Here is a 22,485-nt window from a genome sequence, read left to right as displayed (position 1 = left end):
AGAGACGGGATGATCAAGCCGGTCAGTTTTTACAAAGACAGTTTAAGCGTGCCTCTGGTCGATAACCTCATCGCCGCCGTCAAGGATCATTTCTCCGAGGACCACAAAGAAGCGCTCAACTTCCTGTCGCTGGTCCCGTGCTCGGTCACGGTGAGCTACATGTTCGAGAGCCTGAAGTCGAAGCTTCCCCTCTACAGCAGCGACCTTCCCGACGCCGACAACTTCTTCACCGAGCTGTGCTGCTGGCGAGTGACGTGGAAGACCAAAGTGGCGTCCGTGACCATACCGAGCACCATATTCCACACGCTGCGTCTGCCGCTCATGCAGTACTTCGGAAACATCAACGCCCTGCTGAGGATCATGTCCGTGCTGCCCAGCACGGCGCTGGAGGACTGTGGCGTTGTGATGCGCCACAAGAAGTTCCAAGAATACTTGCGGAACACGAACCCCTGCGACAGGTCGCCGTGCCTGGCCATGCTGCAGGTGAGCACGGACTTCAACCGGGACCTGGACCGCATGGTGACCCAGTGTCTGAAGGTGACCCCACAAGCCTTGGAGGGAATCTGTCTGGTACGTGAGCCACCGTGGTCAATTCTGAAATCCAAATTTCGTTCTCTGCGTCGTATTCTATGAATGTCAAAGTCGTTGTTTTTTAACTTTAACTTTATTTGCAGGACAAGGAATCCAAAAGTTTCACCAAGAACTCCGAGAACAACATGGAAGGTATGGTCGTTGAGAAGTGTTCATTATCACATCTACAATATGGGAGTGACTTTTCTACGAAAGCGGTTGTTCCCATAAATGTTGGGGCACATTGTAAATTTAAAATTAGAATGCTTATTTATTTATTTCCGGTTTATTTGAATATGGACAAATACAAAACAGACACATGTAACACAGGTATCCGATGTTTGCATTATAGAGCTTATAGCTAAAGCTAATTCGCAACACTTGTCCATAGATGGGCTTTCAACGCAGACATTCATAAAAACATGGAAAGGAAGGAACATTTTAAAAAGCCGTCTATGCATGTTTTTTATCACAGAACTAACAAAATGAAGAGTAAAACAAGACAGAAAACAAAACAAAAAAATGTGAGAGATAAAGCTTAACAGGGTACAACAGACAAGCACACTTTAGGGACATTTAAACATGGGTACAGTGTTAAATTAGTCTGTTTTTTTCTTCAATGTATATTCAGTTGAAGACATCTCAGATTATTTAACTTTCTTTATTGTGTAAAGACAAACCCATTTGGTAATGGGTCATGCAACAAAGATTTTGAAGTAAAAAAAAATATTTTGCGACTTTTGCATTGGGTATTTTCAGGGAGGATGTTCCTTACCGGTATTTAAATTTACAGCGGACCAGTAAAGGTTTGATCGACTTGCCGAGTGGGACAATCCTAACGTTTTAGAATGTGCGGTCGCACAACAAAGAACGCACTGAAAATGCATCTTTACGCTGCGCTTTGTTCTCTTTAGTTCGACAGGATTTAATAGATGTTTCAAACATTCACTTTTGTTTCTTTCACATTCGATTTGTAAGCCATAATTCGACTATCACTCATAACCATCATGTTGTTTTTTCACCCATAACCCTGTTTAGTCGATTCTGTCAAAGAGGAAATTGAAGATCTTAACATTCAACAATCTCCTGGCAAGATCGAGGACCTAGACGTGAAACCGGTGGATGAGAATGGACACTCGGGAGACAATCGCCAGAGCTTGGCAACGGTATTCAGAGTGGCCGCACTCCTGGGCAAGAAGAACAGCAGCTTCTCTGAGCTGTCGGAGGAGGACCGAGCACAGTTCGTCCAGGAGCTGTCCTTGTGCCACTGGTTTGGAAGTCCGAGCAGGAGCGCCGCCTGTACGGGCGATGACGACGCCACGGTCCTCCTCATCCAGGGAATCAGAGACGTAGTGCTAAAGGAAATCCACCTGTCGCCGTTCTTCTCCCTCATCATAGACAGACCCGTGGACATTGTCGAGAAGACGTATCTGCCCGTTTTTGTCAGGTACGTTGGAGGGTCTGCGCCGAAAGTGGAGCTCATGGGTTTCTTACCCTTTGAAGAAAACGGCCATGTTGATACGCAAGCCAATAAGCTTGCGAAGGTTCTCACTGAAAGCTGGGCTTTGCCGATGTCTCAGTGTCGTGGGCAAGCTTTCATGCACCTGGGCTCGGGCTGTCGAAGCCTGAAGAAGTTGTCTTTGGATTTCCTCGAGGCCTATCCACTCGCCGTCCAGACGCCCAGCGAGTCCTGCGGTCTCGCCCATTGGCTGGCGAGAAGTGTACCTTGTCCCTCGGTAGCAAAAATGCTGGCTATCACGGAAGATCTGCTGCTGTTCTTCGACGAATCTCCTCGTCTGGAGGAGCAGTTGGCGCGGGCGGGTGATGGGCTCCTGAACATGCCGGCGGAGGCATTGGAAGAGATGCCCGAAACGTGCTGCTCAAGGTGGAAGAAGAGGGAAGACTTCTTTGACATCCTCGTGGACACTTTAGAGGGAGTTCTCGGCTGCTTGGACTCTGTTAGCTCTAGCGCCGTCGGTTCGCAGGCGGTGCACGCGCAGGTTCTTTCCAGCGCGCTGAGAAAAGTGGATTTCATTGTCACCCTTGTGATTTTAAAGAACGCTTGCGCGCCGCTCCGTAACTGCAGCACGGTCTTCCGCTGCGGAAACCCCGCTGACATTCTCTGCGAAGCGGAGAAAATCCCCTCCATCATCTCGACCCTCGACAAAATGCTGGAGAATGTCGCCGCTGCGCACTCCTCGTGGTTTGAGCAGGCGTTCCAGTTGGCAACCAAAGTGGCTCCCGAACAGGTGTGCTTCTCGGAGGAAGCTAGCAGTTCCGAATCCCCAGAGATTTATTACAGAGAGAGCCTGAGCGTTCCCCTCCTCAGAAGTCTCGCCGACGAGATGAAGTTCAGCTTCTCGGACGGCCACTTGAAGGCCTTATCGGTTCTCTCCTTGCTGCCCTCCTGCAACCCCATGCTGTCGGAGTCTACCGACAAGCCGTTCAGCCTCTACCTGACGGGGCTCCCGGAGCCGGAAGCAGCAGAACGAGACATCGGCGCCTGGGCTTCTGTGTGGAGAGAGAAATACCAAGACGTGACCCCCCCGACCTCCATCGCTGAAACCCTAGCCCACCCCGAGTCCACGAACCACCCAACTGTAACCTTGCTGCTGAGGCAAGTAGCCGTCTTGCCAAGTGTCAGCATGGAGTGTGACCTGATGAAGTCCACGCTGAATTCCACGCGGGACCTGTTAAAAAACACTGTATGCGAAGGCAGCCTATTGGACCGCGTGGTCCTCCTGTCTCACGGCGCGACGCTGCAGAGGCTGCCGGAGGTCGTCCAGAAGTGTGTCGAGCTGGATCCGGAGAGCAGTCGCTTCCTTTCCTTGGTAAAGATTGATTTTCTGATTTTCTCTGTGGAGTCGTCGTCGCATGCAACAAAAGAAAATGAGTGTATTTTCTAACCGGTGTTGCCTTCCTGTAGGTGATGGAGGTGCTACAGAGACTAAAGCTGGACAGTGGTGAGTGCATTTATGGTACCCGGGTGAGAGAAGCACCGCGTTTGAGCCTGTGTTGCGTAGAGGGCGGAGAATACTTCTGCCATCGAGACCCTTCTTCGGTGCTGACCACTGAACAAACCAGTCGGGGCGTGATGGCGTGCCAATGTATGATTGAACTTTTTTTTGCTTTTGTTCTTGAAGTGAACCCGGCAGCACCGGCAGAATCAGATGCTGTCGCAGAGAAACCGGCGGATGACGAGGCGGAGCCGGCGGTCGACGAGGGGGAGCCGGCGGGCGACGAGGCGGAGCCGCCGGTTGAGGAGGCGGAGCCGCCGGTTGAGGAGGCGGAGCCGCCGGTTGAGGAGGCGGAGCCGCCGGTTGACGAGGCGATGCCGCCGGTTGACGAGGCGGAGCCGCCGGTTGACGAGGCGGAGCCGCCGGGTGAGGAGGCGGAGCCGCCGGGTGAGAAGGCGGAGCCGCCGGGTGAGGAGGCGATGCCGCCGGGTGAGGAGGCGATGCCGCCGGTTGAGGAGGCGAAGCCGCCGGTTGACGTCAATCAGGGGCTGAGAAAAGCAGTGTCTTTCTATGAGCCGCAGCTCCGGGAAGAAATCCTCAAGGAACTCTGGGACTCTCAGTTCTTCACAATCATAACTGAGCAAGCTGTCAAGATCGGCGCCGAGCTCTACGTGCCGCTGTGCATCAGGTACTTGAGCAAAGAGGACGTCCAGTGTGAAGAAACGTTGGCTTTTATCCCCTTTGGCGAAGACCCGGTTGTCCTTGCAGACGCCATTGAAATGGCGTTGTCTGAGAAGTGGGGGCTCAACATGGAGTACTGTAGGGGACAGTCTTTGTTGAGTGTCGGTGAAGTAGGGGCTCAGATGAGGGCTGTGAGCTTAGCCGTCGCTAAGAAATACCCACAAGCCATCAGAACGGTCAGCTCGGCTTTGTCTCTGAATGTGTGGCTGGCGAGATCGTCCCCCGTTGAAGAAGTAGCCGCCGGAACGGTCCTCATAGACGAAGTGTTGCGCTGGATCACGGGGGACTCGGCGCGGCAGAGCAAACTGGAAGACGTGATCATCCGCGTGTTCCGGCACGACGAGGCAAAGGGCAGCGAGCTGAGGGACAAGCTGGTCAGGAACTGGCAGAAGAGTCACGACATGCACGGGGTGATTTTAGAGCTCTTAGAAGCCGTCGTGCTCTGTTTGAACGAGTTCAAAGGGGAGGCGGGCTCCTCGGACCGGCGGCGAGCGTCGCACTTCTTTGACGCCGTCAGGAACTTTGAGTTCATCTTGTCGGCGGTGGTGCAAAAGAACGTCCTCGCCGTGACTCAGAAACTGAGTCAGTCTCTGCAGGGCAAACCCGTAGCCATGTTGCACGCTGTGAATATTTTGCCGGATTTGAGGGCGGCTCTCGATAGCCTGAAGAGCGACGTCGACGCCCATCACAAGGCGTGGTTTGAAGAAGCCGTGGCGCTGGCTTCCAGGCTCCGTGTGACCATGCTGCATCCGGTGCTTCGGGAACCGCTGAGTGAGTTCTACAAAGAATCGATCAGCGCGCGAGTCGTGGCGCACTCGATTTCCGAAATTGACGACCTCTTCACGGAAAAGGTGCTGGATACCTTGAGGTGTCTGGAGATTGTGCCTTTCGCAATGTCCAAAGTGGAAACCAGCGTTCTGAGCGGTCTCGTCTTCCGCCTGTACAAGGAGGACCTGCCCGACCTGGGTTCTCTTTACACCGAGATGAAGTCGTGGAAGGAGAAATGGTTCGAGCCCGGCATGGGATCGAACCATTTCTCCTATCTCCCGATGACGGTCCTCGACACGCTCAAGACCTCGCAGATACGCAGCTTCAGCAACGTCGAGACTCTCCTCAGACTTCTGGTCATTTTGCCGTTTTCAAGGAGGGAGAGCAGCTTCAAGCAGGGAAAACGAAGCTTGCAGGAGTTCATGCGGCAGGACGGACGGTCCCTCGCCGAGCTGCATCCCCTGTGAGAGTCCGAACATTTTCTGTCAGGACAAGCACGTTTGAGGAAAGGATGGTCGCCTCCATCGTGATTCAGAATCGGCATCTCAAGCCCAACCGAGGGCCCCAACTCAATAGTTCTGTGTACATTATTGATATAAGTTGTTGAAGTTTTCCTTTGTTACCCTGCGAACTAAATCCAATGATATGGTTCTTATTTTATTTTGTAGTTTGTACAGTTGAACGACCCAATGGGACCAGCATCTTGGCAGAAACAAACAAAAAAAAAAGAATGCTCCGTCTGGTTATCAAAGCTTGTGTGCCTTGATGCAAAAAAAAAAACAAAAAAAAACCCAACAACCTAGGAATTCACAATAATAGAGGCGATGAATAATGTCCCATTGGCGTCGACTGACCTCAATTCAGCTGTCATGAATGAATTCTCATTGTGAAAATGCACCCTTAGCTTTCCTGGGCACAAATAGAAATGTTTAGATCCATCCTGTCTTCTGATGGTTTCTCATGCTTCCTGCCTCTTTGCAGGAATGAGTTTTTGCTGTAAACGTATCTTTGAAAGAGTGTTTTCCTTTATAGGGAATCCTTGATATATATTTGTCAAAAAAAGTAATAAAAAGCTGAAAAGAGATGCCTGCTTTTTATTTCTGAGTCCCAAACTGTAGGATTATTTTGGTCATGTCTCCAATGGGCCACAAGAGGTCGCAGTGAGGCTGGGATTCACCTTCAGAGGACCTGACCGGAAGAATTGAATAGATGATATTCGTGTTTAACGAAAGGTTTGTTTAGTAACTCTGGGTTCGTGTCCCAAGTATGGAAATATGACTGTTGAGCTCCAGAGATGACCGGATTTACAAAGAGTTAATGATTAGTGACTGGAAATGGCTTGTCCAGCCTGCAGGCCGTGATGGACAAACGCCTTGTGGCTTGTGCTGTTCACCGGCCAGCGAGGCTGTGGGTTTATGGGGTCATCAAGGTCACGTAAAAGCATCTCTAGATGGTGAATGTTTGACTCTGGCTTCACCTTGCAGCCTCTCTGGATGCCCCCCCCCCCCCCATGCAAATCTCTGCATTCCTGCCATTGTGCTTTGGTTAATGTGTCATCTCTAGTGTGTTCTGTGGCTCCGCTCTGGGCTGTCAATTATTTCCTATGAATTCCAATCTGGAATAGAAACCTTTAGGAGTGGACTTTTCTTTGGACTGGGTCTGTATCTTTGGTCGAGGAGCTGCGTTGGTTCAGAATCCAGAACTTCGTGCAGGAATTATGATCCGATGAATTTTTTTATGGAACATCTGAAAATCATTCTCATCGTGATTGACAGGAAAGTTCAGGTTTACCATTTAAAATTCAAATTAAAGACCCGTTTCCACTTTAAAGGTTTCTGCTCTTAGCATTAGATAGATGATGACGATGATGATGATGATGATGACGATGATGATGGCTTGTCTTCACTGATAACCCTGCTTGGTGCACTTTTCCTTTTTAGTGACTTTTTGAAGCAATACAAGGTATTGCCACCGCTGACCGCTGCACCAGGTTCCCTGATGTTGGGACCCGTGGCGCTCCGGAGTCACGTGACGTCCATACGTCACAAATGCCACCAACAAAAAAATTCTCGGTTTAATTGATCAGGACGTCAAACATGTTGATTGTTCTCTTTACTTAGATTGTAAAGTTTGAGCGGATGCAATCTAAAGGATTGTCAGTGAAGATGGTCCAATCAGAGGGCAGATAATTCAGTTTGATTGATCAGGATCAAAATCGAAGGGGTCCAACTTCACCAGAACCGGAAGTACCTGCTGCTTCCCGTCCTCCTCGGCTTTATGTTTACCAGAGATGAATGGCCTCTGCTGAAGTCACCCCCCCCCCCCCCTCCACCCGTTGCTCCTCTTCATCAACACCTCTTCAGCGATGAAGGGCCTGTAAGTCGGTAAGACAATGTCGGCGCTTTGAGGAATGGTAAATAAAACAAATAGGGAAAACTTGTTAAAGGAAAAGTCACGTGTTCATTTTTAAACGGGTTCTGTTTAAATTCAGCGCAAACAGGCTGGGGTGATGACGTCATGAGACAAATCCTGCAGCTGCGCTCTGGATGATAAATACAAGAAATCCGATTCACAGCCAGGATTCAAAGTATGACGTCACCTGGACGAGAGGAAAGTTTCCACTCTTCCATTCGGGGTTAGTCAAAACAATCATGTTTAATTAACCTGATGAAATCATCAATGAACGTCTTGATTTTCTCAATTCCAGTTTAGAAGCTGTGGTTTGTGTTAAGGCGACACACGCACGCACGCACACACACGCACGCACACACACACACCTCGCAGGAGGAGAGGAATGCGATGATTCATCTGCTCTGGCTGGAGGTTCCACCTCAGAGTGTGTTTGGCTTCGCTGAAGCTGATTCGACTCGAACCTGTGACGCTCTGCTGGGATGACAGGACCGTCACGCGCTGCGCGCGCGCGCGCGTCGGCTGTTCTGTTACACGCAACGCAAACCAGAGCCGGATTCAGAAACAACCAGAACAATGAGAGACTTATATTTTATATTCTAGAGACAAATACATTACATAACTGCGTCACTAGTTGCTATGCAGATTCAGATTATAATTAAAAATATAAAGATTACTAGTTTAAACCGGGCACAGCAGTAACGCTGCTTCCTAGTTTTAAATGTCACGGCCCCCGAGACCCCCACAAACGTAGATCTGAAACGAATAAATGATTATTATAGAAAAGACATCATACTGAAAATAAATGCTTCCTTTTTGTTATAGGAATCTCCTGGAAGCCCCCTCCCTCAGTGACACCTGGGACCCCCCCCCAGGAGGACCACATGATGTGTTCAAAAGTAGCACCCATCTGTCACTTGAAAGAGCTCTGCCGACACAAGACAGAGGTTATAAACAAATGGCGTCCAAAGAGGTGTGTCCGCTCAGACGCTTGTTGTTTCTGTGGTGACCCCCACCTCACAGGAGGGACCCCGGAGGGACCCCGGAGGGACCCCGGAGGGACCCCGGATGGACCCCAGAGGGACCCCGGAGGGTGATGGGATTTTCACGTGGTCGGTCCGAAGCTGTCGGCGTCCATCCGCGGCTCTGATTGGACAGTTTTTGTCCCCGTAAATAAAACCCAATGCAGCAGGATGGAGCGGCTGCTGTGCTGCTTACGAAGAAACAACATAAAGGCCCGGCTTTAGTTAGTTTAGACCCGATTGGGGAATCCTCTGAGGTCAAACGGCTTCAGTTCGGCGAGGAGGACAAACTCGTGAGTTCATCGTTACAATCTAAAAAGGAACAGGCGATGGATTTAAGAGCTCGTGAGAATCCTCCCGATTGTGTTTGAGGGTTTGGCATTAAAACTGCACCATGTTGACAATATCTGCATTATTATTTATTTTATGTCATCTTAAAACAGTTAGAACAATTAAGATCCTTAAAAAAAAAAACTTCAATGTTTTATTTCTGGTTCTTTTCATTGCTCTTTGGAATCCAGATTCAAGGGTATCCTGACATGGGGGCAGTTTCCAAGGGGGGCATTAAAGCACCTCACCTTCAGCCCCCCCCCCCTTACATTCTGGGCTCACTCTGATATCCAACAGTCTGAAGCGGCCTGTCACATTTCCTGATTATACTCCCTTACATGCCCAAACTGCATCTGGATTAAATGATTGTGTTGTAAAAAGGCAATAAATGCTATTTCTTTATTTCCAAACAGTTCCAACATGTGAAAAAGATTATTTGGACGGTCAAAAAAGGACAACGTATAACAATATCTCTGCAAAGCTGGTTCTGATTGCAGGAGAGGAATATCTACCATAACTCATCTCTGGTTCTGTTCTGAGTGACTTCATTCTCCTGACCTCCAGTGACCCCCCCCCCCCCTCCCCCCCATCTACCTCCCTCACAAGGAACCTTTCCGCCTCCTTCTTCAGGAGGCGGAAAGGTTCCTCTGCCTGGTCCTGCCGGACCCGTCCCACTTCCACCCGGTGCCATTCCCAGCCGACCCCCATGTGAGACGCGTCGAGCCTCTCTGGAACCGGATCCACGCCCCCCCCCGGCTGTAAATAGTATACACACAGGCTTCCCACACGTTTTGCTCGGCACCCTGTTTGACAGTAGATTTAAACAGACACCGGATCTGGGCGGTTCCCAGAGGAAGTGGGATCGTTGAGGTCTGTAAAAAACGTGCCGGCTCCGGAGGTCACCTGATCCGCCGGGTCGGCCGTGTTCGAGCTGCACCAGTGGCGAGGTGAAGGCCTGGCCCAGAGGTCAATGCTGGGAGGGCGGGGCTGCAGCAGGTTGTCACGGCGATGCCTGGCGGCGTATGGCTTACAGCGGGTTGAGTGTTCTAGAAATCACAGAAGAGCTCCGAGTAACGTTTACAGACATTTATTCAGAGAGCTTCAGGGACACGTGTTGTTTGTTAGATGTTCACCTAACGCCACATGTTTTAGGTCCGAGTGCAAAAAAGAAGAAGAATAAAAAAAGATTCACGTAACGACGTCTTAATGTGAACCGCCGATGTGGATTTGGACTGAACTCATGAGACATGGAAACGTTCCCGTAGAATGATGATCCAGGATCCGCCCTTTAGTCTGGATCTGAACCAGGATCAGGGTCTGTTCCGGACTGACACTAATCCTCCTCCTGAGGTTCACGGAAATCCATTCGGAATTGTTGTTTTCATTGTTGACAAATCAATTAACAAATCAGTGGAGCAATAATTTCACGTACTGTACATTAAATAAGTATCTCTGTATTGCTCTGTACTACAGTAATACCATAGTAAACCGAGTGCTTGAAATGAACGCTGTTTTTTTCTAAATATAAACTTTTATTTCTCCAGTGTTTTAGGAACGCTGTTGTGAAGAGAGGCGTAATAAAAAGCTGCTGTAATCTAACATCTTTACAGGCAGCAGTTATTTTTCTTCCCTCTTAATCTATAACATTTAATCTACTGGGATTAAACATACTGATAAATCCACTCCCGAGACTCCTTTGGGAACTTTAGGAAACTTTAACAGCAGAAAGGCCAGAGAGGCTATAAAAATTCCATTAAAATAAAGTCACCAGATTATTTATTCATCATCACAAGCGCGCAGTGATTCGCCTCATCCACCCCGCGGGATTATGATGTGATTACTCCGCCGTATTTTCTGCTCTATTTATCCGGTTTGCATTCCTGCGCGTCCGAGGAGCTCCTGCGCGGTTCTGCCCCGGCGCAGCCTGCTTTCTTATGCTAATGCTGCTCTGACATCAGCAGCGAGATGAGCGCAGGGGCAGGGGCACTTCAGCGCTGGGTCTGCCCCCACGCACACGCACACTCACACGCACACGCACTCAGACAGCCCTCCCTGCCCCGTAGCCCGTACGCACCACAGACGCCGCTCTGCCTCGCACCATGCGTACCTGTCCGGAGCGCCTTTGCCACCCCGCGCTGGATTTTACGCGCGCGTAAAGAAGGATATTCCGACCTGCCGAGGGTTGACTTCACTTTCTGGTTGTACTTTTCCGAGCCACTTTGGAAGCTGAGCGCCGAGGTGAGGAGAAAGGAGTGGAAAAAAAAAAAAAAACGTTCCGCATGCTGCGTTTCGTGCGTCTTTACGCGCGATAAATACGTTTAAAGTCAGGGATCCCGAACACGGAATACATTTCAGTTTGGACGATTAGAGTTTTTTGGGTGACAAATGCTTTACAGCTGTTTTAAACTTCATGTAAAAAAAAAAAAAAGAGCATCACCTGCCTTTAAAATGTTTTCTTATGGAAAACGTGTGAGAAGAATGTCAAACTGCAGCAACAAGGGGGGGTAGATTTAGAACATATCCTGGTCCGACCTTGTTCGTTAATCTCCCCCTAATCAGGCAACAGATCCCAGATGATGGCTGGGAGATCCGGTTCCCGCTCCGCTCGGTGCGCCTCGCCCGGTTTATCTCCGCGTGATGAGAGACGCGCGTCGGATGGTGTGAGGCTATCAGCTTTAACCCCACGGGGGGAAACACGAGCTGCCATTTAGCCCACTTTGGGCAAACGTAAATTTAAACTGCGAATCCACTTGAAGCAGCGATTTAGAAGCAGAAAGAGCCTCTGGAAGTACTTTTTTTATGTTTTTATTTTTCATGGACGGGCTGGTGACGTCGTCATGCCAACGCGTAATGATCACAGCCTTTTAGAAATCGTTTGTGGCTCATTGAAACTGTGAGCGACGCGGCTCCTTCTGCTCTACCTGCTGCCTTCAAAGGCTCGATCAGCTCGGAGCGACATCAGATAAAGTCTTCTATTGATCCGCCCTGTCCTGCAGGGCTGATCGACCCGTCGAGAATAAAGCCAGCTGGGTCATGGGAAATAGATTCTCCTGGTCTGGAAGCCTCGTGATGTTTGGTCCTCGCTGAGATCCGAGCAGCACCGGCCCAACAAACGCCCCACGGGGGCCTCATGACTTTCCTTTGTGCGCTGAATAACCAAAAGCTGCAGAATAAACTTTAAACTCGGCTGAGCGCAGATACAGGCCTTTTATTTGTTCCTGATCTGCCTGCCTGCAGAGCACATCAGCTGATCTCCTTTCAGTTATTATTCTAACGTGCTCTTTTTTTAATTTGAGATTGCTGATGATACCTAAAACTGGAATGACGTGCATCAAGGGAACAGATCTAATTCAGTCAAAGTTTGTCCAAAATTAAAATCATGGCCCTGAAACTGTCACGACTGGATTTGTAACAGCTTTTTATATCTGGTTCACCTAGATATTTGTTTGAAGCTGCACACTCCTAATTTACAAAGTCCTAAACATTCCTGAAAAAAAAAAAAACATGAATTCTTTTCTGAAAATGTTAAAAATGCTCCAAATCACATGTTGAAATATAAAATAAATGAAAAAATCTACAAAAAAAAGTGACAAGTATCAGCGGTTATAATCTGTTGGTGCCTCGCTAAAAAAAAGAGACAAACACAAACAGGTAAATTGGTTTCGCAATAAAACTAATTTCTCTAATTTTCACTGGATTGAATCGTATTTTTGTTTAATGCTCACACAATGACTAAAGTGCACCCAGAACGCTGCTCCGGCCCGCCCATGTCTGATTATATTTCTGTCTTATTCCAGAGCAGCAGTCGTCCTGCTATGAGACGGGACTCCTGAGTCTGAGCCGAGCTGTCCTGGTGTCCTGTGCGAACTGTCCAACCATGAGGAGCAGCTCTCATGCCCTGCCCCTTGGTGTGCTCACGGCTCTGCTGCTGTCTCAGGTCTGCTCTGGCATCAAATGGCTGTGAGTATCCTCAGGAGAGCCTGAACGACTGACGTCACCACGTGGCCGCGCGTCTCCGTGCCGTACGGAGTGGCAGCTTTGAAAAGGGCCCCAGCATTCCTCAGGTTGTTCCTGATCAGGAGACTCTGTGTGTGTGTTTCTGCAAACGCAGGACTTTAAACTTAAACGGAGACCGTACGCTTATTTCATCTTAGGATCAAAAGAACCCCCCCGGCTGTAGAATAAGAAGATGAGAACAGAACATAAATGGGGATGGCAGGGCGTTGCGGCGGCGCAGACAGATCCGGCGATGACGCTGCCTCTGCAATTAGGTTTAAAAATAACTTGCGATGTTGACACCGGTGCGGATTGCTCCTCGCTCCGTTTAGGAGAAGTAAACAATCATTTTCTTTACGTTGTGATTGATATTTTGCCTTTGAGGTTTCCTCCGCTGTCGTGCCCATAAAGAGGTTCCTAAGAACACTCGGCTTTGATCTTTATTCCCGTGCGCAGAGAAAGAGCTTTTATTTTCTCCTCCGGGTTTTGAGCCCACTCACCCGACCGTCACAGGTTCCTGCATCGGCCTCACCAAAACAGAGGAATGGCTCCTGATCAGAGCGACTGCTCGTATTGATCGCAGCGGGACGGCTTGAGCAGATGCGTCCAGAAGGTCCGGGATGGCGTGTGCTAAATCTCAGCCTCGCGGCGGCGCAATGCAGAACAGATGCGGCCGTAAACACCTGCGAGTGCCGGGTTACCGCGAGCCCATCATTGGGCACGGAGTGGCGGCCCCTGGGCCCCTAATGTGAAGCAGGCCGCGCGGCGCCGCGTGGCTCTCACGAACGCTCAGCAGAGTGTTGGACACAGAAGAGCAGAGATCAGCGCCAACCTGCTCCGCCTGTGGTTCCTCCATCAAATCAATGCTCAATAAACCCAAACTGTTCAAATCAAACGCGTGCCCCCTCTGATGGTCTGTAAATAAGACGCTGTGTGTCAGACCGAGGCCTCGGGGGGGGGATCCTGCATCCTGCGGCGGGACGCGCCAGCATCCAGGGCTCGCTGCAGCGTCCCGCCGGGCCGCGGATCACAATCCAGAGGGGGTTTTTATATTTCTTGGCATATCTCGAAGCCTCTTCTGTGCTTCAACAAAAGGAAGCCCGAGTGCCAAGAATGCGTCGCTTTTATTTTATGTCAGTCTGCAGCAGATTCCCCTTCAGGACTTTCATGTGATAAGATGGGTTTTTTTTAACCACGCCAACATATTTTGCCGCCTGACGCATCGTCTGTTCAGATCGTTCTGTTTGTTTGAAGCCGGCGGGTCTTAAAGGGTTGAAATGTGTCTGCACCAAAAGCCCAAAGCGCTAGCACGGCGCCTTAGCTATGGCTGCCACCAATGAGATCATGTCAAATCTCATTAAAGCATCACCCAATTAGGAGTTCAAGTCTGACCAGTAACTCATGTTTGTTTGCCCCCCCCCCCCCCCCTGCAGGGCGCTGTCTCACTCTCCTCCGTCGTTGCCCATCAACCAGACCCAACACTGCAAGCTGCTGCCGGGCCTGGTGTCGTCCCAGGCTCAGCTCTGCCGCAGCAACCTGGAGCTCATGCAGACGATCGTCCAAGCCGCCCGCGAGGTCAAGAAGACGTGCCAGAAGACGTTTGCGGACATGCGCTGGAACTGCTCCTCCATTGACGTTCCCGTCGACGCCGCAAAGTACCGGCCAGACCTCGACCGAGGTATGGTCATAGTGCCGGCCCGAACGCCACCGCTCGGGTCCGTGTGTCTCACAACTCCAGAGCTTTAATACAGAATGATGTCCTTTTCAAAATCCATTTCCGGTTTAACGATGACACGTTGCCTCATCTCACATTTTGCTGCCAGCCGAATTGTCCCATTACTCATTCCTGAGGAGCTCTCTCTGAGGACTGAAGCTGAAGCTGTTATTTGAGAATGCCCCCCCCCCCCCCCCACACCACCCGCTCACATTACTGCATGCATGTTTGGTAGGATAAAATGATTGGCTTGGTTTCTTTGCTAAACCCTGCAGCCTTATCTGGTCCAGCTCTGATGTTTGTGCAGCCAAACGGAGTTCGATTCGGGCGCACAGAGTTTCTGGTTTGGGGTGGGGGGGTTGGGGGGGGGGGTACTTGCAGAACTCCTCAGAGAAGAATTAGCCCTCATTTGGCAAAGGAGTCTGCACCGAACAGGAAATAGCTTGTCTCGTCTCTGTGTGGCGGCGGCTTTGATCTCCAGCCCACGGTCGTACATGATCTCTTCCCTTTCCTCGGCCTTTGGCGTGTAGAGAGAGGCGACGGATGTGTTTGTCTCTCACCACCAATCACATCCGTCGTCACTCTGCCTGGCAGCGCCAGCGCCGATGCACCGTGTTTGACAGATGGATGTTGCAGTCTCGTCATGGAGATCGGAGACATTCGTTCGTTGATCGTGCGACAGACGTGTGCTTTGACAACTTCCTGTAGGAGCGCTCTGTTTATTTGCCATAGATGGCCGCTCCTTTCTTTAGGCCACGCCTCCGTCAGACTGCGACAATCTGAGAAGATCGAATGATCCATAACTGATCCACTTCTCACGCACCAGACAAGAGGATGTTATTGCATGTTTGAATTATTGCTGATAAGACCGAGCGGGGCAACCGACAGTCGTCAACCGATGGTTGGTCCTTCGTCGACTGCTGGTCAGACTAATCGGATGGTGTCACGTTTCGGAAATAGTGACAGGAATCTGCATCTCATTCTGAAAGATTATAAATGAAGAACAGAACTGATAGTGAAACAAATGCAGATCCTGATGTGCTTGAGTATCAGGATATTTTGTTTTGTGATCTCAGTTTGATTCGCCAAAATGCTGCTTGGAGTTAAAAGTAATAATCAAAATGTCTTAAGTTGTCAAGTAGCAGTTGGTTTTCACCCGTTTGCCATAAGAAGCATGGTTGGATGGATGGATGATGGATGGATGGATGGATGGATGCTGAAGGCGTATCCACAAAGATGACAATGCTAACATGCTATCCTGTCTCCACAGGAACGAGGGAGGCTGCGTTCGTCTACGCCCTCTCCGCGGCGACCATCAGCCACACCATCGCCCGGGCGTGCACCTCCGGAGACCTCCGTCTCTGCTCCTGCGGCCCCATCCCGGCTCAGATCCTGGAGCCTGGCTATCGCTGGGGAGGCTGTGCCGACAACATGCACTACGGTTTGATCATGGGCTCCAAGTTCTCCGACGCGCCCATGAAGATGAAGCGCTCGGGCTCCCACGCCAACAAACTGATGCACCTGCACAACAGCGAGGTCGGGAGACAGGTGAGCAATAAGGCAACCAGGGCAAAAAGGAAAAGATTCGACCCTGAAGGATGAGCAGCAGCGTCTGAACGCCGTGTTGTTCCCGTGCGCAGGCGTTGAGAGAGGCGTTAGTGATGAAGTGTAAATGCCACGGCGTGTCCGGATCCTGCTCCATAAGGACCTGCTGGAAAGGCCTGCAAGACCTGAGGGAGATCGCCATGGACCTGAAGACCAAGTACCTGTCCGCCACCAAAGTGGTGCACCGGCCAATGGGGACGCGGAAGCAGCTGGTGCCCAAAGACATCGACATCCGGCCGGTGAGGGAGAACGAGCTGGTCTACCTGCAGAGCTCCCCGGACTTCTGCACCAAGAACGAGAAGCAGGGCTCTGTTGGCACGCAGGACAGGTGAGAGCGCCACGCCACAAAGACGGGGGGGGGGGCTTTGGTTGTGGATTTAATAGCAGGACTGTGATGGAGTGCCTTCATGCCTGGTGGGACCGTTTGGTTCCCAAGCCGGACGATAACAGCCAGCGGGCCGTGAGAGCGCTCTGTCTGCGTCCCGTCTGAGCATGTGCTGCTGAAAAGGCCGCCGTGACTGGAGCCCTTGTCCCGCTATCTGCCACGCCGACGAGAGCCGTTATTCTTAGGGCTGAGTGCACTCCAGCTGATATTGATTGGAGAGCCCCACACAAACGAGGAAATAGCTCGAGGTCCTCCAGAGATAAAGGTTTACTTATCGAGCGCCAGCGTTTTTGGCTTGGACGGCGTCTGCTGGCAGGAAGGAGCCCATTTGTACGAGGGTTTAACTCAGGCTGCGCTCTGTCGAAGCGGCAACCAGACAAACGAGCAGCGCTATCGTGGGAGCTTATTGAATTTCCCAGTTTTCCCACAAATATGTTGCAGAAAATGGAAGATCCTATCGCAGGCTTATTGAGTAGTTTTGTATTACATGACACAGGAGGTGAATGTTTCGCCGCTAATGTGAAGCGCATGTGGTTTCACAGCACCGGCCATGCATACCCCCCCGGTTTATTGCCTCTGCCCCGGAGGCAACGTTTTCACCCGGGTGAGCAGGATTGTTTCTGCATCTGCAAGCAGGTTTGCATGAAAACTGCTGGAAGGAAATTATCGGGAAGAACCCAAAGAAGTTTTGGATTCATTAAATGACAGAATGAAACATTGCATTTTGCAGTAGAACTGCAAAAGGGGCTGGTCCTCGAGCTTTGGGGGGGCTTTTCAGCATTTCTCTTTTATTCTGCTAAACTATGGTGTTTGATGAAGCGAAGTTCGTGCACCAAGGAAGCGACTCTTGAAATGGCTGGTTTAATAATCGTAGTTTGGAGATGGGTTTAATTTAATCAAGAGGGGCTGTTGGCTCCTGATGGGGGGTATTTGCTCTACTGAATGCCCCTCCAGTATGAATGAATGCAGTGATTTGGGCGTGCTATCAAGCTGCGGCGCCAACAGCCGGTGATTACAGGCGAGCGAGCCGCCCTGAACGGTGCATGATGTCAGGTAGTGTACACGCCACGTGTCATGTGACTGTCATACGTGTGAGCCTCAGTCATAAAGCGCCCTGCAGATAACCAGGAGACATGCTTCCTGTCAGGGACACTCGCTGGGTCCACGCGTCCCACGCGTCCCCCTGATAGCCCAGATGGCCGTGCTCCTTTTCGTTCTTCTGTTGGTGCGAACTTGTGGCTGTCTGAGGTCAGGTTTGACAGTTCTCCCTCCTGGAATGACCCGTCCCGTCTGCAATGTCGGCGCTGACCCGTTCATGAGCCTGAGACGAGGCGGCTAACGAGAGAGCGCGTCTGGGCCGGGGCGGGACCACGTTGGGCGTCGTCCCTAATGGAATAAACATGGCGTCTGACGACAAAGCGCAAAGTGAAAAGACACACCAAATAAGCTCGTGATTTAGTCTTAAATTACGTTACTGCGTTTAAACCAGCAGATGTGAAAACGTGCAGCGCCGTCCTCATATAATGAGATCTCACTCCTGACAAAACATAACTGTGTGGGGGCTTTGAGCCATTTCCCGACTCCCAGCGATGCCATAAACCTGTCTTATACTCTCAATGAGTGTTGTCCCTCCTCCTCCTCCACTCCCACAGCAGCCATCAGCTCCGTGTCTCCTTCAGCATGCCGGTCATTAACGCTCTGCCGTCATAAAACAATGCAATTATATGGGGAGGGCAAGCTGAAGAAAGAGAGGGCACCGCTGTGTGATTTACGGCGGGGCTATTTTCTCCTCATTCAGGACGCCTCAGGCTTCTCAAACAAGAGTCTGAGCGCCTGCTGCCCGAAGACGAACAAAAAGGGAAAAAAAAAGAAAGGAGGAAGTGTTTGGGAGACGGCCGGCCTGAGAGGTGAAGGCGCACCAGTCGGGACGCTCTTCCCACAGGATTGCGTAGAAGGATTCCGAGCACAGCTCTAAATGTCTGAGGCAGGGAGTCGAGCTGGAACCTTCCCCGCTCCAAACATCATATCGATGTGTTCTGTTCTCTTCCACAGGCAGTGCAACAAAACGTCCGCCGGCAGCGACAGCTGCGACCTGATGTGCTGCGGCCGCGGCTACAACCCTTACACCGAGAAGCTGGTGGAGCGCTGCCACTGCAAGTACCACTGGTGCTGCTACGTGACCTGCAAGAAGTGCGAGCGGATCGTGGAACGATACGTCTGCAAATGAGGCTGCAGCCCCCCCCCCCCACACACACACACTCCCGCCCCCCCCCCCCTGCTCCCACCCGGCCCACCAGAGGCCACAGATTAACCGAAGCAACACAATACCGAGAAGGCTTACGTTGGTCTTAAGCTTTAGCATGTGTATCTCAAGGAGAAATGGTCTGTTCATGCGTCAGCACCATTTTTGTATCCCATCTCCAAACGGCCCAATCGGGCTGATGAGCTTTTCGCTTTTGCCGTCACAAATCCGGGTGTGTTTGGGGACCAGTTTTTACGTGAAGACCGCCGTCCTCCCTGGGCGTCTCCTTTGTCTTGTTAATGATTATAAAGCCCCCCTAAAGGGGACATTGAAAGTCTATTTTATTATATTTCTAGTAAAAAAAAAAAAAGAAAAGAAATACTATTGGATTTTATGCTGGAGGAGAGGGAATGCCTTGTGTTTCCACGGCGATCAGAGGGCTCTGACCCATGCGGTACTTTTGAAAGGTACTTTTCAATCGTTCTTCCTCTGCAGCGATGGACAATAGAGGAGAATGGAAGACAAAGGGAATTTAAAGTGCTTTCCGATCATGGAGCGTATTCGCGGACGGCGCCTCAGACTCTCGTGTGGATCTTTGCGTTGCCTGCATCCCTGTGGATTGAGAGAAGAGCATGACGGACTTTAAAGGGTGCGTCATCCTCTTTATGTCCGGCGTGCGGTTTAGAGTCTGAACTCGTGGATTTTGCCGACCACTTTTGTGTGGATGTACATACTGTTATTTTGTATACTGAAATAAAGAAAGAAGTATTTATAAAATAACAAAATGATTCTCACCATCATCTTTACTGAGATTCTATTTTTCTGTGAACTGCACCTTTACTGGAAATATTTTTCAAGACAAATCTATAACCCCAAAGACTAATTATTGTAAAACTAAGCAGCATTTCCTGCAATTCATGTCTTATAAAAGGACACTTTAGCACAACTTTTGTCCCAGTGTGATTGTAAATCAGCTCGGCACAGTCAGTAATGAGCTGCGGGGTTCGACCTGAAAGCCTACTGGGATCGCTCTCCGAATTACCCAAACCCTGGGAAAGTGTTTGTGTGGACATTCCAACGCCTCACAAACGCCGTTACAAAAAGATTTGTTTTGTTGTTGTCACTCTTAACACAGCTTTAACACTCAGCAGCTCATCTGTCTGCGAGTCGGACCCCCCGATGGACAAACACCAAATAAAAAAACAAGAAATGCAATTTATTTGGAGCGGGACCACACCGCGTCCAGACGAGGGGCCCCGCGCTGGTTAAAGTGGTTCTCATGATTCTGAGTTGACAGGAATAGCCGTGGAGGACGCAGGACACATGCTGGGGCGCTCACATGACACATCGCTCAGGCTGGAACAATCCTTGACCCCCCCCCCCCCACCATCCCGTGGACGGACACGGAAGCTGCCAAAACTACTCCGTGCAGTCTGGAAGACCGAGGCTGAGGGAACATTATCGCCGGCCGGTTGGCGTTTAGCGGCCGTTTAATGATTGGCTTCATTTTTTTTGATTCAAACACAAGTTGGAAAGAGTCGATTAGGTTCGTCTATTTCGGGTCAGGAGGGGAAATGTGGCTCCAGATCCAAAGCCAAGACCCTGAATACACAAACCTCTAACGCTCCAACGAAGGCGAGCGACTGGACAATGAACTCTTAGAGGTCTCACACAAATTTATATAAAGATTTGATTCGTATGAAAGTCTAAAAACAGGGAGGTGAGGATGGGAGCAGGGCTCTGCGGTCGGGGGGGGGGGGGGATCTGCAGGTGAACAGGCTCGTCTGTCGACAGCCTCAAGTGTGTGTGTGTTATCCTCATCTGCTGACTGAGGACTTCCACGCCGTCGTCACCTGCAGGTGACTCAGCCAGAGGTCGACCCATCCGGGACGAAGACACCTGACCGAGGACGCCAAACTCACGGTGCAAGTGTGTGTGTTTGTAAGTGCATTTTGTGTGTCTGGAATGTTTCCACTCTTGAGTCGGTGCTGACAATAAGGACTCAGCTGATGCTAAAACTTGCAGAACGCCACTTTTCTCAGCCTCCATTTTCATTTTCTGTCATTTTGGCCATGGAATCCATGAAAAAGAACAAACTTGTTGTTGTGTTGCTAAACTCGTCGTCACACACCGAGATCACGGAGAAACGTCCGCTTCAGTCTGGAACCCTTGACCCTCGGACCCTTGTTATCATTAAGACGCGCAGCTATTCGCCTGCCCTCCGTCTGACTCTAACCCTTCTCAGATGTCCCACTTGGACGTGATCCACACAATAAAACAACACTTCAGGGAAGGTGCTAACAATACGAGTGTGTTGCTCCCCTTAGAATTCCCTGCATTCTTCCATTTCTTCCATCTATAAATCAAAAAGGTGCAAAAAGGCTGACGGCGTTGAGCTTGAATATCGGTTGGGATCAGGCGAAAACGGGCTCGAGAGCGAACCCTCGTCCGGATGGCCAAAGACCTCTGTGTCTTCAAAGATGACATAAACAACGGGAACTGATCCCAGCGGCGCTTCCTGTGGGCGAGCATCTTCAGCGTCCGCCGGTGGTCGGCGCGGCGCTTCATCGGTGGGAGTCGCCGCTAAGAGACGAGGGAAAGAGGCTAAGAGACGGGGGAAAGAGGCCTTTAATGCAGAGCAGCAAAAATATCAGGGTGAACGTCAGCCTGGACAAAATGATCCCAATTGGCTTTGTGCAGCCTGGGGGGGAAAGAATTTGGCTGGAGTTGTGAAGGCTTTCAGATGAACTGACCCGTACTGTAAAAGGACTTTTGTGGACCCCCCCCCCCCCCACACACACACAACCGCCTTTAAACAGGAACACAGCAGCATGTGTTGTTAAAAGGGCATTTTTGTTTTGGTGTGTGTGTGTGTGTGTGTGCGTGCGTGCGTGTGTGTGTGTGTGTGTGGAGGGGTGTGTGTGTGTCCTCAGGTGTGTTGCTTGGAGACAGCAAACCACACAACGGCAGGTAAAGTGTTTGCAGCGTTTAGTCGGAGTCGACTGACATAAAGTGTAATATTTCACTGAGGGTGTCGTTTATCTTCTAAACTCGCTTTCTCCGGGGGGCGGGGGCCACATCAGCGTTACGGCGGCCCTCAAAGGGCCAGTTGTAACCGTAACACAGCGTAAATGTAAATAAATGTAATGTAAAATAAATGTAACTACTCCTTAACATGCTGTTAAATAACAGTATTTAGTATTTATTTAAGTTACAAACGTTAAATTTCCAATTGTATAATTGTAAAAAAAATATTTATTATACCATACCATCAAACATGAGCTGCTTTGTTTTGATATTTGCTTGTTTGTTTGTTTGTTTGTTTGCCGGCAGAGCTCCCCAAAATCTATTTGCTTTAATCCCCTGAATCTTTGCAGACAAATGGAGGATTGGGGTCAGGAAAGAAATATCAAACGTGGAAGAATCGGGAATGTTTTAATTTAATTACATTTTTATTTTCCCCTTGTTTTCTTCTCAGCTTGTAAATATGAAATTGAATATTTGGACGCTTACAAAGCGTAAGAAATATTTCTACCCATATTTTAAATAATTCCGTTATTTGTAGAGGGAGGGGACACAGCATTCTTCATTTGGGACTCACCCATGTGAAATTAGATATTAAAGAAATAAACTTGAAACCAAAGTTGACGCATGCGTAACTACAATTTAACCATTTTTTTAACAAACACTGTTGGACCCTTAAAACAGGATCTGAACTACGGTAGATATTTAAAAAAAATGATCTT

The 22,485-nt window shown here is 49.9% G+C and overlaps 1 protein-coding gene across 1 annotated transcript; it reads left to right on the top strand.

Annotated features, from left to right (window-relative positions):
• The first annotated feature begins 12,674 nt into the window (after positions 1–12,674).
• Positions 12,675–18,724, top strand: wnt11 (wingless-type MMTV integration site family, member 11). The gene is made up of 5 exons (XM_068744802.1): positions 12,675–12,757; positions 14,227–14,471; positions 15,778–16,055; positions 16,148–16,440; positions 18,550–18,724. Exons 1-5 carry the CDS (start codon positions 12,675–12,677, stop codon positions 18,722–18,724), a joined length of 1,074 nt encoding a protein of 357 aa, XP_068600903.1.
• Positions 18,725–22,485: the final 3,761 nt, after the last annotated feature.

The sequence above is a fragment of the Brachionichthys hirsutus genome, chromosome 10 (assembly GCF_040956055.1).
Source record: "Brachionichthys hirsutus isolate HB-005 chromosome 10, CSIRO-AGI_Bhir_v1, whole genome shotgun sequence".
NCBI lineage: Eukaryota > Metazoa > Chordata > Actinopteri > Lophiiformes > Brachionichthyidae > Brachionichthys > Brachionichthys hirsutus.
Note: the sequence above shows the minus strand (reverse complement) of the source record. Positions and strands in the feature narration are given on the sequence as shown.